General features: G+C 51.9%; 1 protein-coding gene across 1 annotated transcript in view; it reads right to left on the reverse strand.

Annotated features, from left to right (window-relative positions):
* The window catches only part of LOC138582486 (peripherin-like), an 84,819-nt gene extending 74,753 nt beyond the window's left edge, over positions 1-10,066 (reverse strand). Inside the window, exon 1 of the mRNA XM_069653827.1 lies at positions 9,302-10,066. Within this exon, the coding sequence (XP_069509928.1) occupies positions 9,302-9,825 (524 nt within the window). The 5' untranslated portion in view covers positions 9,826-10,066. The remainder of the gene's footprint in view (positions 1-9,301) is intronic.
* Positions 10,067-16,049: the final 5,983 nt, after the last annotated feature.

Genomic DNA, 16,049 nt, shown 5'->3' on the forward strand with positions numbered 1-16,049 from the left:
ATTACTAGTCTACCAGTATTCCGCTTGGTCGAGCGGTAATACCACCTAATTACGAGTGGCGGTATAATCCCCATTGGGGATTTTTGCCAGAATTGCCTCTGTTGGTATTACCGAATGGTAATATCAGCGATTTTTTTTCTCCTCCACCGTACCTCCAAAGATCGCTGCTATTACCATCCGGTAATACCACCGGCGGAAATACCGGAAAACATGTAGTTTGGCGCTGCTGGAAAAATTGATGTAAACAGTACTGCCTCAACTTTTTTCACTGCACCACCAAACTCGTAATGAGCCCCAATGTCTGTGCAGCACTGGCCAGGGGGAGGGCTGGGGGAGAGTTTAGGCAGAGGCTAGCAATTCTGACAGGTCGCTAAGGTGTTAGCCACAGGCTATACAATCCTGTGAAATGCCGATGGCCTCTGGTCTGTATCCTGGACCCTGGCTCAGCACAGTATGTAGTCATCAGCCCCTCAGCAATTTACGTAGGGTGATCCCCTGTCCTCCCAGTCCCTTAAGCGTGAATCTTGGCCCCGTTGACTGCATTCATAAGCGCCTCTCCCCATCACTTGATATGGGGAGCAGTCCCACACTGAGGTTACGCCAGCCCCTACTTCCCAACACCAAGTGAAGAGGATCCCCTGCCTCCACGCCATAGAAGCCCTACCCTAGACATGCCACCATCCAGCGCTCCCGGCCCCTGGCTTCAGAGCTTCCAAAGGTCTAGGTTGGGCGTGGTCTGCTCCACTGTGAATGCTTTGTTGTAATGCATTGGTGACTAGTCGTATGGTCACAGCAGTACAATGGTCTTTGGAGAAATTTAATGGAATAAAATGAGTGCTAGAGCAGACCCACGAGGGTGTCCTTGACATAATCCCACAACGCCCTTAAATGATGTGTCTGCACTAAAAAGGCATGGATCGTCCACAACGATCTTGGATTACAAAAGGGATCATAGTAGTGAAAAAGATCCTTCTGAGATTTTGGAGGAAAAGGATGCACCCTGAGACAGTTCTACGGTTCGGAGAAAGGTCTGGGCGCGGCACTCGTGGCTACGAGACACAGAACTCCTATTTCAAAGCATCCTGGATTGTTTTCTGAGCTCCTTCAATTAACTCAGAAGCATTATTTTTAGCTGACCTTTGCTATGATGATAGTGATTACTAAAGTTCATTTTATAGGCCTGTGTTGCTGGCTTGTGGAGGGGAGGCTGGCTTTGTGGTCCCTCTCCGACCCTCATCCCTCCGCCGCGGGTTATAGGCTACACTGATTCTTTCCCTTTCTAGTTTATTCACTGCCCGTGGGTTGTTAACGGGTACTCGACTGATCTTGATTTCTCTGTTTGTTACTCAGATTTGATCAGGCCATACGAACATTGAATAAATATGTGGATACATTGCCACACTACTGCACCCATCACCCTCTGTGCCATGCGCCCAGGAATCAGGGTCCTCTCACATTGAAATGCTGGTCCAACTTCAGATCTCCATTGAAATGCATTGGCCTGGATGGTCACTCGTGGGTCGTCACAGGACACCGACCACTATTTTTACTACATTTGAGAGTGAAATATCGGTTTGTACCTAAACATGAAGGCCTCCAGAGACCTAAGCATGTATTAAGACCCACCCTGGGACAGCATGTACCTACCCACGCATCCAAAGAGCCAACGCATGATCTCAGCCCCTGCCGATGGACCACAAATCATATTATTAAAGTGCTCTACAACTGAACCAACCATCTCACATCGAGGTCCCACTCAAAACAGCACCAATTGAGGACACCGCCAACCCTACCAATCAACACAAAGCCACCTTGAGGATCAACCATTTGACAAAAAGGTTTGAAAGCCTGCCCCCCCAGACACACAAGGCAGCCACCAGAGAAGCAGCACGGCCTTAGCACAAGCAAGGCCCTCACACGGGCCTAGCCTTTTGGTCCTCAATCCCTTGGCTGATGCCGAAATGTACATGATATGCCCCTGTGTTGGCTCTGGCACACCTATTACCCAACACAAACATCTTTCCCTCATCCTCCTACCTTGCAGAGGTGCCCCATCTTTAGCACCCACCATCATCCTCGCAATACACTTTCCTTGAAGTTTAGCATGCACCCACTTACACCTAACACCTTCACACTCTCCTTGACCACCGCACCACGCTCTAACCTACACACCGAGCGCCTCGCCGCGATTACTCTCATGCAGGCTGGGATAACGCCTCCATGCGCCTTCTAGCATGGAGCCACTCAACGGCCGTGAGTAGGAGAGTAGAGTTCCTTGGATCTGCCAGGCGCCAATGTGGTAGCAACAGCAACCTTGCTGTCCTTCAGCTACCCCACAAACCTCTCCAACCCTTCTCCTACAATACAACACCCAAGACTGAGTTCTTAAGAAATAATGAGAATTCTATTGGTCCATGGGATACTTTAGGAAGGAAGAAGGGAGTAGAATGAATATATATATAGTAGAATAAGCCATTTGAACCAAGTCACAAAACACAGCGCCACCCAGTAGCCATCACTGGAAGTTCACCTCCAGTGCAGAGCAACATGAGCAGATGGGCATGGCGTGTGCCCAAATGCAACCCACCAGCTGTTGAAATGGTCTACGTCCTACCTGGCAGTGCTATTTTATACATGGCTTCTTCAACCCAAGCTAGGCACATGTCAAGGCAGCAGACAGTTGCATGCCAGTTTCACCCTTATTAGGGATCATCAGCGCAGTATAGTCTGACAGCCTTGTGGTTGGATGGTTGGAGCCAGAGGTCGAAGTGGGCAAGAACTAAAGGTCACAGCGTTCCCTTACTTTTCGAGGCAACCGGTCATTGTTCCCTTACTTTATGCAACCCACAATACCGTTCTAGGGTGGCAACTTTTTTAAATAAGACTTTTTTTATTTCATCCCCATTGGGGAATCAAACCTGTGCCCTGCTGATATTGCAACATTACACTGCGCTGTCTCTCAGGTGCTGGAAGAGGATTATTTATTGGAATGGGCTGCTTGGGGAAAAAAAAACATTCCCAAGCAGCCAAAACGCCCAGGTTGATGGCGATCTGCACACGAATGGCTGTAGGCTTAGACTTGTTTGCAGGCAATGGGAGGGGTGTGTCTGGCCATGTTCGGTAAGAGATGGAAATGGTGGCTGGTGAAGGACAGGCTGCATGAAGGTGCATGCTGAGTGGGACAATGACAGACTAATGGTGGTCATTTAAATCCATTTTCTTTCATTATGTTTGCGTCAGTCTTACTAGAACTGTTGTAAAACACAATGTTGCAGGGTGGGGTGGAGGAAAGGAAGGACCTGGGTATGGGGTTTTACTAGGGGTAGGGGGTGACCGTCAGAATGGGGCAGTGGGAACATAGTTCCCCTGTTTATTTGTTCACACTTGACCACTGGTTGGAGCATAGGAGAGGTGCTCTGCATGACAGCACACTCTGCAGGGGGCCTAGCCCTCGGTCTGCACAGCCAATGCTCCACCATGGACTGCCAGCACCTGCTCCTCCAGAGTCCTTTGCAGGATGCCTCATTCTGGGAGGGCACCTGCTCCTGTGCGGTTCTAGGTCAAATGTTCGAATCAAAATGATCGAATGACAAAAGGGTCGAGTCAAAATGACTGAAAACCAAATGGTCTAATTTGTTTTTATTTTTTTGGGGGGGGTCCCGCCCCCAAACCACCGTTTTTGGTGCAAAAATCACTTTTTTTACTATCCAAAAACCAAAAAAAAATTATTTTTTTTTAAAAAAAATTCGACCATTTGATTTTCGGTCATTTTGACTCGACCCTTTGGTCATTTGACAATTTTGGTGTCGAACCTTTGACCGGACACCCTCCTGTGCCACACTCCTCTTCCCTAGTGCCTGGTCAGTGTAGCCTCCAGCTCCACGTCCAAGCCACCATGAGGCATGCCCCACCCTAGAACTAAGCCTACTCCCCTCAGCACTCAGTGAGGGGTCCACCCACACCCGAACTGGGCTTTTCCCTTTTCGCGCCTTGAAACACTTGTGTATAGGCTTGTTATAAATGCCATATCATATCAATAGCACCCTGAAAAGGGAGCACGGCTCTCGAAGTGCACAGTTTCTCTCTGTACACTACGTAGGGAGCCTTGCCCTAGGGCTGAACACGTGCCGCTCAGTACCCTGCATAGGGGGCCCCGCCCTAGGGCTGAACACGTGCCGCTCAGTACCCTGTGATAGGATCCCCTCAGCACCCTGCATAGGGGGCCCCGCCCTAGGGCTGAAGACGTGCCGCTCAGTACCCTGTGATAGGATACCCTCAGCACCCTGCATAGGGGGCCCCGCCCTAGGGCTGAAGACGTGCCGCTCAGTACCCTGTGATAGGATACCCTCAGCACCCTGCATAGGGAGCCCCGCCCTAGGGCTGAAGACGTGCCGCTCAGTACCCTGTGATAGGATCCCCTCAGCACCCTGCATAGGGGGCCCCGCCCTAGGGCTGAAGACGTGCCGCTCAGTACCCTGTGATAGGATCCCCTCAGCACCCTGCATAGGGGGCCCCGCCCTAGGGCTGAAGACGTGCCGCTCAGTACCCTGTGATAGGATCCCCTCAGCACCCTGCATAGGGGGCCCCGCCCTAGGGCTGAAGACGTGCCGCTCAGTACCCTGTGATAGGATACCCTCAGCACCCTGCATAGGGGGCCCCGCCCTAGGGCTGAAGACGTGCCGCTCAGTACCCTGTGATAGGATACCCTCAGCACCCTGCATAGGGGGCCCCGCCCTAGGGCTGAAGACGTGCCGCTCAGTACCCTGTGATAGGATCCCCTCAGCACCCTGCATAGGGGGCCCCGCCCTAGGGCTGAAGACGTGCCGCTCAGTACCCTGTGATAGGATACCCTCAGCACCCTGCATAGGGGGCCCCGCCCTAGGGCTGAAGACGTGCCGCTCAGTACCCTGTGATAGGATCCCCTCAGCATCCTGCATAGGGGGCCCCATCCTAGGACTCGGGGCAGAGCCAACCCCTGGCCTTGAAGAGCATGCAGACAAAAGGCAGCACTCTGCTGTGATGGCAGAGGGCAGTGCTTAAAGTGGGCCGGGGCCTGCCGGGGCCGGGCCCCGGCAGTCTCCAAAAAGTGGGACTGAGCCGGGGCCCTGCCGGGGCACCCCATCCCACACAACATTGGCGACGGGAGATGCGCCCGCCAGTTTCATTTCAGGCGAGCTGACAGAAGTGCCAGCCAGGCACAGTCACTGAGGCTGGCTGGCACTTCTGTCAGTCACTGTAACTTCCCTGATGACCCCTCATTTGAGGGGTCATCAGGGAAGTTACAGTTCCTTTGTTTGCCCTTGCCAGGTCACTGACCCTGAGGGAACCTGCAGGCTCCATGATCTAATATGCAGATTAGATCACGGAGCCCAGGGGTTCCTAGAGGGTGAAAGGCGCCTCGGGCTCAGTGATCTATCTGCTCTGAGCAGAGATCAAAGAGCCCGAGGCGCCTTTCTCCATCGGCAAAGCTTTGTAAAAGATGCCTTGAATTGTATACGTTTCAAGCCATCTTTTTATAAACGTAGAAATATTTCTATGTTTATAAAAGACCGCTTGAAACATGCACAATTCAAGGCATCTTTTATAAATCTTTGTTGATGGACAAAGCCACCTCGGGTTTTGTCCGTCCTCAACGCTTTATAAAAGATGCCTTGAATTGTTTACGTTTCAAGCCGTCTTTTATAAACATAGAAATATGTTATAAATCTCTATGGTTATAAAAGGTGGCTTGAAAAGTGCACAAACCATAGTAAGGTAAGCACACAAGTGTGCGTAAATTACTATGGTTTGTGCACTTTTCAAGCCACCTTTTTATAAACATAGAAATACGTAACATTGGTATGTTTATAAGGCTTAAAAGGTACACAAACCATAGTAGTACGCATACAAATATATAAATGCTCACATACATTTATATATTTGTTTGCACACCTTACAATGATTTGTGCACGTTTTGGGCCACGCCCACAATGGAAGCCACGCCCCCAAACGAGCCCCCCCCCCTCAATTTCTTACCCCACTTAAAGCACTGGCAGAGGGGCACAACAATGAAAACACAAGCAAACACACAGAGGACACCAGGCTCTGTGCAACTTAAGATCCTCTGAATTGGGCCAAAGGGTGCGATTGTGGGACAAAAGGGGGGCATAACAGATATTCTGACTCCTAGGCTCAGAGGAAGAGGGTGCAGGGCGTCAATGCCCAATGGGTTAATGGCCCCACTCACGACCAACTTTCAAAACTGTCACCCAGCCCCCACAAAATGAGGCTGGCTCCACCCCTGCTATAGCTGCACTTGCTCCCCACAGCACCCAGTGAAAGGAGCTCTGCCCTAGGACTGTGTGCCCCTCTCCACCCCCAGTTGCCTGCAAAGGGAGCCCGACCCTGGGGCCGGACCTGCTGTGCACCACCAGCACCCTAAAATAAAGCAGAGTGCTCAACTGTTCAACCTATGGCAGCTGTGCAAGCAGGGTCCTCTGATATTGAAATACTGGGGCAACCTGTGGCAGCTGTGCAAGCAGGGTCCTCTGATATTGAAATACTGGGGCAACCTGTGGCAGCTGTGCAAGCAGGGTCCTCCGATATTGAAATACTGGGGCAACCTGTGGCAGCTGTGCAAGCAGGGTCCTCCGATATTGAAATACTGGGGCAACCTGTGGCAGCTGTGCAAGCAGGGTCCTCCGATATTGAATTACTGGGTCAACCAGTGGCTGCTGTGCAAGCAGGGTCCTCCGATATTGAATTACTGGGTCAACCAGTGGCTGCTGTGCAAGCAGGGTCCTCCGATATTGAATTACTGGGTCAACCAGTGGCTGCTGTGCAAGCAGGGTCCTCTGATATTTAAATGCTGGGGCATATTCCTCCACTTACGAGCCCGAAATAAGGGGACACTTTTTCAAGAACACTGCAAGAAAGTTCGCGTTTTTGGATTAAATTTGGGATGTAAAAGGTGGGATTCAGGGTCGCTTAACTGTTGTGCTTTGCACCCCAGCACCTAGGGTCCTGATGTGGGTATGCTGCACCCGACTCCCTTCGCTGTGTGTAGGGAGGCACAAGCTGGCACCGCCTGCCGCACCTCTTGGGCGCCCACAGCACGGTTGCCAACGCTGCGACTGCAGACGCCCCTCCCACTCACCAGCATCCGCTCCAATGATATAACACAATCACAGGACTGCGCATGTGCAGAGAGCCACGCCCTGGAAGTATACCTGCGCCAGCTTCAAACCCTGGCCCCGCAACAAGTCTATCTGCAGAAACCCCACCCAGAGTCGGCACTTGCCGCCCCCCCCCCCCCAAGCCTCCCAACCCAGACTGCAGGTGCAGGATGATACATAGCTTGAACGTGAAACTGCAGTCTTTACCGAGCAATCTGTGCACAGAGATCCCAAATGTTCCCCGTTTATATGCACGTGACTTAGCTATTCTTTTGTCTTGTGCATTCTGGGATTTGTAGTCTTGCATTTCTCTTTGAAATAACCCGTGCAGTGAGCTGGGTCGAGAGCACGCACCCCTTCCTCAGCCCAGGCATGGACATGATTGTGAAGTAAGGAGCGCAGTTCCCCTCTCTGCTACCACTATTTCAGTGCCTGGCAATAGTGCCCTTGCCAGGCTCGTGGAGGGAATTATACCACTTGGGCTGGATTGATCACTGCCCCATCCTCTCACCCTTCTGCACCGTTCGCGGAGGCAAGCGCATGGGTCAGACGTGGGAGGCATTCAATCACAGGCATTGCCTCCGTGTAAGTTGAGGCATTGAATAAAAGCGCCCTCAGTCTTCTGAAGCGCAGCGAGCAAGTGCGCAATTCTGGAGTTGCGAATCGAGCGTATCCCACGTCCTCGTAGGATTGAAATACCGACCGGCGCAGCAGCTGCTTGTCTTTGCTAGCACGAGGCGCTAGGATCGCCTCTCGCTTATTTACTTTCTGAAAGAGGTTGCAGGAAGTGGAGGGGCTTGCGAGTGTTCCTTCGTGGCAGGCTCTTCTGCACAAATGCATTCTGAATTCTGAAAGGGAGCGCTTAACATTCCCCTCTTTGGGCTTTGAGTCGGTCGCTATTGCGAGACCTGGAGCCCCTTTCTTTGTCCTTTGTAAACTCCCCAATCCGTCTCCGTGGGACGGGTAACTAAGCCGAATTGGCCCTCTGGCCGAAAATACGCCCGTCGCAACGTTCTAATGGCCCAAGATACACAGAAGGAGTATGTATTCGTCTGATTAGGCAACTATGTTACGGAATACGATTTTCGTTAATCTTTTAATATTGGTTTTGGCCCAATACAGTTTTCTTCTGCTAAATAACCTTTTAGTGTCCATGTAGTTAAAACTTTAGGGAACACAATGCTATGCACGTAGTACTACTTCACGTTAACACACTCTTTCACCCCTCAGGCACAGCTCTCAATATTCCCAGCCCCATATAACAGACATGTAACCCCTTTCTTAGTTTTAAAATAAAGTGTGGGATGGGACCCCCAAACCCTTAATAGCACTAACATCTCTACCCTCCACCGCCCCTTAAACGTCACACCACGTGTACCCCATTCCCAAACCCCACTCCCTACCCACCTGTTGGCAGTACCTCCACCTCACCACCCGGAACCTCTGAGCCCTCCATCATCGAGGTCTCCCCGCCCCCAAACTCTGCCTTGGTTTAGAAGACCCAGACCTCGGACCACCACCTCCGCTTGCAAATGCCCTCAGGCAGGTTGTGCGCCACCTTTCTTTGAGCTCCCTTGTCACAGAGTCTCGCCTCCGCTTGGGATGGTCCTTGCCCTCCAACAGTGTCCCTTCTTGGCCGTTGTAACTCCACCGCCCCTGGTATCTATGCTTAGAAAGGCGTAGGTGGTCACCATGCGGGGTGTCTCTTTTCCTACCCCCCTATGGTCCTCCTCGCCCATTAACTCTTCTCACCTCTCATGACAAGGATAAAGGGCTTTGGAAGGTTCTCCCAAATCTTGTTGGATGTTCCTTGGTCCTAGAGTTTTACGTCTAATTGAGATGGCACAGCTCTATCGGCCGCTTACCCACATAGATTTCCAACCCAGGGCCCTCAACTCTGCTTCAGAAGGTGTGTGTCCTCCATCTTGTTACGCAAGCACCCTCTGCTCTCGAGGAGGGCCCAGAGAACCAGCAGATTCAACCCAATCGGCCTCTTGTACGCCTCACCCTTGGGTTCCCCATGCCCGGAAACACCCTGACTTCTACTTGTGGATGCCAAATCCTCTAGCCAGTGGATCACCAACACCTGGTACTCCATCAACCCCATCCCCCAATTACCTATCACCCCATGCATCAACGATCATCACCTTTGTTTGAGAAGACCTAGATCCTCCAACAGGTTGTCCCTTTCCACCTGCACACGATCGCGGTCCTTGCCCAGCAGGTCCAGTTGGCTGCGCAGTTCCTTGAGCTCCTGCTGGAAGAGGTCAGTGGCCCGCCGGGGCTCCTTGGACTTCACTTGGCCAAGCTCGACCACAAGCTGCGCGTTCTGTTGTTCCAGGTAGCGCACCTTCTCGATGAAGCTGGCGAAGCGGTCATTCAGCTCCTGGAGCTCAGCCTTCTCGTTGGAGCGCGTGGTCAAGAAGTCTTGGTTGACTGCCTCGGCCAGGGCGAAGTCCACTCGGTCGTAGGATGCTCGTACCAGCGGGGCGCTGGACCGGGACCGGTAGGCGGTAGAGCGGGACACATGGCTGGGAGAAGGGGTGGCTTGCAGCCGGCCAGAGGTTGAGTAGCGAGAGGACGAAGAGTAAGAGGCTGGGGAGAGCAGAGGGGCTCCAAAGACACGACGGTAGGAAGTGGGCGCGGTCCTGTGGCCCCCAAAGTGGCTCATGATGTCTCTGGAAGGAAGGGCGGACTGGTGGGGACCGGGGCACTGGGACAGAGTGGTGAGAAGGTAGCAGCCCTTCACTGGCAGCAGGAAGGCAGAAGTAGTTCTTGAGCAGCACTCTGACGGGGATGGAGGGGCTGGGGAGCAGACAGGGACGCAGCAGTGCACCGAGAGGCTGAGATAGGAAGGGTGCACTGGCGAGAGGGCAGGGGTGGGGCTGGCGAGCGATGCAGGGTGAGACCGGAAGGATGCCCCACTCACAGGTTGCCTTTATAAGTCAGTGGAAACCTGGAACCAGTGGGCAGAGCCCGACTCCTCCCAACTGGGGAGACTTTCGCGGCCTGGACCAGACTGGCGAGAGGCGAGAGCCCTGCCCAAGCAGGGGAGGGGCACGCGACGCGGAGGACTCTGTCCAGTGGTGGGGTGGGGCCAGAGCCGAGAGAAACCCAGTCCAAAGGATGGGAAAGAGAATCCCTGCTGGAAACCGCGCCCCTGGGTGGGGGTGGGGGGGGGGGGAAGGGGGCAGAGCCGATAGCGGTGTCCGAGGATGAGAGGAGGGGGCACCGCGGAGATTGGAGGAGCGGGTGAGCTACGAATGAGAGGAAGGCGGCTGCACGGCTCAGAGCAGTAGCCGTCGGTGGCTAGGACAGGGGGTGTCTTCTCAGCAGCGGGGTCCGGGAGGGGATGGCTATGGTCCTAGAAGTGGCGCCCCCGGGTGCATAAGGCACGCGCCGATGTGCTGCCAGTAATAGCCAGGGCGTAGGAACATGCTGAGCTGGGCTGGGGCAGTCGCGGGGTGGCAGAAATGCAAAAGGCGCCATGGTAATGCTTACAGTGGCCCCTTCCTAAGCAGGAACGTTGGTGGATAGCCCAGGAGACGCGGAGGTTAAAGGGTACCGTTATTTATAAATCACAGCACGCGTTTCCTTATGCCACTGTTTCTTAGTCATAAACACGTGCTTCTTTTCTTCACCATAGGTTAAAAGAACGTTTGGTGATGGGGGCCCTAAAAGCGAGAGATTGGGGTTTTATTGACTGGGCCACAGGCCAGCTTTAGAGGGAGAAGCTCGCACTGTGGACTGGAGCGAGGCCGGGCCAGCAGAGAGCGTGGGGGGCATGCATGCACCCAGAAGCACGCCACCATTCCTCGGGTAATACAGACGTGAGCCTCAGACAGCAGAGACATCGGCCACCTCACAGGCTCAAGCCCAAGTCTGCAGAGCTATCGCTCAGGTTACAAAGGTCCTACAGGCTGAGGCCTCGGACCCCTATCCCCTATGTTCAGGCCCCGCATCCATTCCTGTTCGGGGGTCTCTTTACCCGAGCTGGCGTGGTGGGTAAAGGCGCCCTAATGATAGGAAATGCACCCTGCTCTTGCCAGCACAAGAGCGGGGCGCATTTCCTTTTAATAGGGCGCTGATGCTAAACTAGCACCTGCGCCCTATTGAAGTGATTACCACCCCGCTCATGCACGGGAGCGGGACGATGCTAAACAAGCATGGCGCAGACTTTGAAAGACTGCCTCATGCTCCTTTAGCATCGGCGCCCTATTGAAGTGATTAACTGCGCGCTCCAGCACGGAGCAGAGCGCAGGATTATCCATTAGACCAAGGAGGCACCAGCCTATGGGCTCCACTCCTTTATAGGAGCCCGCGTCAAAATAAAGTGGTGCAGAAAATTGAAAACGTATTAGGCGCCTGCGTGGGTCCGTCCACGCCTACTCTAATTTAAAGAAAGAAAGAAAGAAGAAAACGTATTAGGGGATCATTTGCAAGGGGGGGGGGGGGCATTTCGACTGCCTAGGGGCCTCCACAGGCTTCAATGGGGAGCGACAGAGCAGGGAGTTTAGCACTTAAATAGAGCGCCGCTGCTAAATCCATGCAGTGCTATGTTTCGGGTCCTCCTTCTCGCCTGACTCGGTGCGCAGAGGCCAGTCCTGGGTGGTTCGACACCAGCACCACCAGCAGGAAAGTCGCAGTAACAGATTCTTGGCAGGGTGTGTGGGGGGCTTAATTAGGAGGGCTAGAGGGGGAAGTGCAATGGGAAGATGTGAGAGGGGCGAGGCAGTGAGGTGGGCTGGGCAAGCCGAAGAACAGATAGAACATGGATGGCGGGGCGAGATATGGGGACGCTGATGAAAGCGGCCAACGACGCCATCATTAATAGGCGTGGCGGTGTGTGAGGCAGCCGGCTCGGGACAGAGTGCAGGGAGAGCAGCAAGCAGCTGAGGACATTCTCAGAGAACCCATCGCAAAACCCTGGGGAGTGCATTGCGCCCATTAGCTAATGCGGAATGCCTCTTCCCCACCTGTCACCCCTATCCCTCAGGGGGCGGACCCCAACCTCCGCTCCTAGAGGTGTTGCTTGGAAAATTAAGAAAGCATCCGTCTTTGCTCACGTTCACCTGCGCCTTTCCCTGCAGCGCCTGGCATCAGGGTGTGTGTGTGTGTGTGTCTGTGTGCGCGCCTTTCTCGGGACGAGTGCACCTCACTTAGTGCGCGCGTCCGTCTGCTAACACAGCATCTGGTCTTTGGAAATTGAATTCGGTTGTCATTATGTAATAAGGCCTGGCTTCGGGGAACAATTGTCTAGTGCCTTCTCTTCCACTGACGTACATTTGCTGAATGCATTTATTAACAATGATGTTAAAGAAGCGGGGTGCATGGTCCGATCTGCACACGGAGAGCTGCTGGAATCCGACTGCACCCAACTGGCGCCCAGGGCGCTTATCATGGCCGAACAGGGTGGGCGTTTGGGCCCTTAGATAGCTCTGCACCAAGTGCCCACTGCCATGACAATGAAAAGTTATTTAAAAAGCGCTTAATACCCAGAGGTTTCAAAGCGCGGACCAGGGGATCGAACCTGTGTTGCTCCATGTCTTCTTGCTTCCAAGGCGAACACGTTGCCCCTGAGCTATCGTTCCGAGACGAATGCACATTCGCAACCAGGGTCGCACTGGGCTATAGGTCAATTTGGCAATGCCCCAAATAAAAATGCAAAATGCTAGTGTGGGTCAGTTGTTTTGGTCTAAGTGCACCAATTTAAAACGTTTTTTCGCCATGTAGTTGGTAGTTTTGGCCTAAACATTTTATTAAAAACCTCCCCTGGGGTATTACTCAAACCGTCTTCCACAAAAGTAATGAATTGCCATTTGCACCTGTGTGCCACTTTTTCATTGGTGCCCAGACAATTTTATGCCCCAGACCAAATCGCAACTTGCGCTCAGTGGTGAATGAACCATGGACGTGCAGGGCCAGAGAGGAACGTAGACAGCCACACATGCATCACCGCAAGGCACACAGAGGGCACAGAAACCAACATAGCCCACACAGATTGTCTGGTGCTCTGCGCCCAACCCATGAAGCCACAGTGTGATGCCGACAGGCCCCTCGCCACTAATAGCCCATCAACCTTCTACGCCAGTGCTTTAAATGGGAAAAAAGAAGTGCAGGTACTCACCACGATATGATGCCGGACATTCTGGCGCAGTGCTTTCGGCGCCAGTCGTTTCGGCGTGGCACCTTGGGCACAGTTCCCCTTTAGGCACACCCTCCGAGTGAGATTAAATGATGTGCCAAGGAGCACACACTCTGGTAAAGCAGTGTATCTGAGATCCTTTCACACACGCTTGCAGTTCGTTGTTATGCATTGTGTTAAGAAAGTTTATGATATGATATTTTATTTGTATCGCACTCGTACACAAGTGTTTCAGAGCGCGACCAGGCAAAGGAAGGGGAACAAGGGAGAACAAAAAACAACGATCTTACTAGGCCAAGTGACTTTGAGAATGCGCAAGTGCACGGGAGAGGGAAAAAGGGGGAAAGTGCATGGAGGTGGGGAGAGGTGGAAAGTGTGGAACAGAGGAGAGAACAGAATACATAATAATAAGTAAAATAAATAAATAAGGCGATAAACAGTGGTAGTGCAGCCAGCAAGTGGCAAGTGCTAGGTTGAATATCTATATGCGACTTTATTTAGGGGAGTTTTATTGCTCACTTTCATTGCCTGATAAGAAATTTGGCAGGTAACTAGAGCTGTGTGCGAGTTTTCAGTCGACAACGTTGCATCACAACTCCAATTGCTTAAACATTTACATATTAGAATAGGCACTGCTAATAGCAAAGGAACAACTTAAAAAGTAATTTACCAGGCTTTCCAAATCTGCTGTCTCGGGAGGATAGCTCAGGGGCAACGCGCTCGCCTGGGTCCGCACTTAGAAACCTCTGGTGTAATAAGTGCGTTATAAATAACCTACCATATCATATCAATCCCTGCTCAGCTGCTCCCTCAAAGGTCAGCATTAGTAACATGCAGTGCTCCAGATACGATTTTGAAGTGGGAGTATTTTACTCCCTATTTTTTAAAGTTAGGAGTAAACTGATTTTTTAGCGAGTAAAAATATGTTTTTAACTAGGAAAAGGAAATGATTTTGTACTCTTTTTTTGCACCTAGTTATTCATACACATTAAAAGATGCATGTTTACATCTTCCGGTCAGGCAGTAATAATTGCAATTTCTTCCTGTGGTAATACATGTACTACTCGTCCAAACATATCCCTGGAGCACAAGGTCATAGGTGTCTGTTTCCCTTTTTTTGTTGGGAGTATTTTTACTGCCTATTTTTTATTTTTTGGGAGAATTTGCATATTTTTAGGGAGTAAAAGTGGCTGATAAAACCCTTATCGGTAGTAGGTGAAGCCCACTTAGTGAAGCAGTGTTGTGTGCCTGGTGTGCTGAGAGCACAGTTGCGGCATGTTTGTCCCTCCTTTTGTTCTGCAGGGTGGACCCTGAAGGAAACCTTATGGGCACTGCGGGAGGCGGAGAGACGAGGAGGGAGGGGGCGCTGCTTTCCCCAGCAAAGGCTGCAGACGCTTAGTCCTTTTAAATTGCGATAAAGTGAAATGAAAGCATTCATTTTCACTTCTCAACATAGTTAGTTGGGTACCGGTACTCTCTTTCAGGCGTTGAGAAGTGCAGGTACTCAAATGCTCAAAAATAAGAAGTACAGGTGCTGAGGGCCGGGCCATTTAAAGCACTTTTCTACACACAGAATTGTTTGCAGGACGTAGCAAAGGTTGCATAACCCCTTTCTTTAGACAGCACGAAAATAAAGCCTGCGTGGTTGGACTACAAGGACCCCAAATTTAAGGTCATGACTAACTGCAACAGTGAGGCATGTTTAATTGGCCTTTTCTAACCTAATCATGCACCATGTTGTTCATTGTCTCTTTCCCCCAGTGCCTGATGCCAAGCAAGAGTGTCACTCTTTGAACCCCCCCAACGGAAGATTGTGTCAGGATGCTATTGGTCCATGCCAGCGCTGTCTTGCTTGAGGTTTCCATGCTGGGATGTAGATTTGTGTTCGGGGCTGCCAGAACCACCCTCCTGGCTGCCTAGTGGGGCACCCTGAATACCTTTCTTAGGACCAAAGTCTACCTTCTGTTGTGCCCAAGCGCCTGCACATCTCTTGAAGTTAATCTTCCAAATGTTAACAGGAAGATTTAGAGCGTTCAATCACAGAATCTCGAAGGGAGCCCGGCGGGAAAGTTCCCTGCAGCCGACAGTGGTGGAAGGCCTTGTGGCCAGAGTCCCCGTGTTCACCGAGTCAGCAATTCCAACCCAAAGCTTCAGGGCCTCATCAACAGCTTTCACACTTGGGATGGACATTAAGCTGGATGACCCCGGCACAGCCATTGAAGCCTCAATCCATGTCGTCGCGCTACACAAGAATCCCGGACAAAGCAAGCCTCGCCCCACATGAATGGAGATAGCGAACTCGCGACAAGCCCGCAAAAAGGCCTTCAAACACTTGAAATAGCAGCTTGCCACTAGCTGGACCACTGATGACTGCACCAACCTCAAGAACGAGAAGAGAAGGATGGAGGAAATGTAGGAAACAAATAAGATGGACAGAGTTTGCTTAGTGCTGACCACTCTAGATCTTCAGGGCAGAGATGGTAAAGTCAAAAAAGCCTAGAACCCATCAACTTGCAACATCACACTGACCCCATCACAACATTTCTGCAATTTAATCTGCACCCGGCAAAATGACAATCATGCAAATGAAAGGCCATCTGGACGAAATGGACAACGCACCGGCGCCCAATTTCAAACGGGTGCCCCACTTCATAAAGCCCCCTCAAAGACTCTGTGAGCTTTCCACCCGTTCTCCATGCAGACGCTGTGGGAATGCCAAAAACATCACACAACCACCGACGGTGCCAATC

The sequence above is a fragment of the Ambystoma mexicanum genome, chromosome 3q, assembly GCF_040938575.1.
Source record: "Ambystoma mexicanum isolate Mex_15411 chromosome 3q, UKY_AmexF1_1, whole genome shotgun sequence".
Taxonomy (NCBI): domain Eukaryota; kingdom Metazoa; phylum Chordata; class Amphibia; order Caudata; family Ambystomatidae; genus Ambystoma; species Ambystoma mexicanum.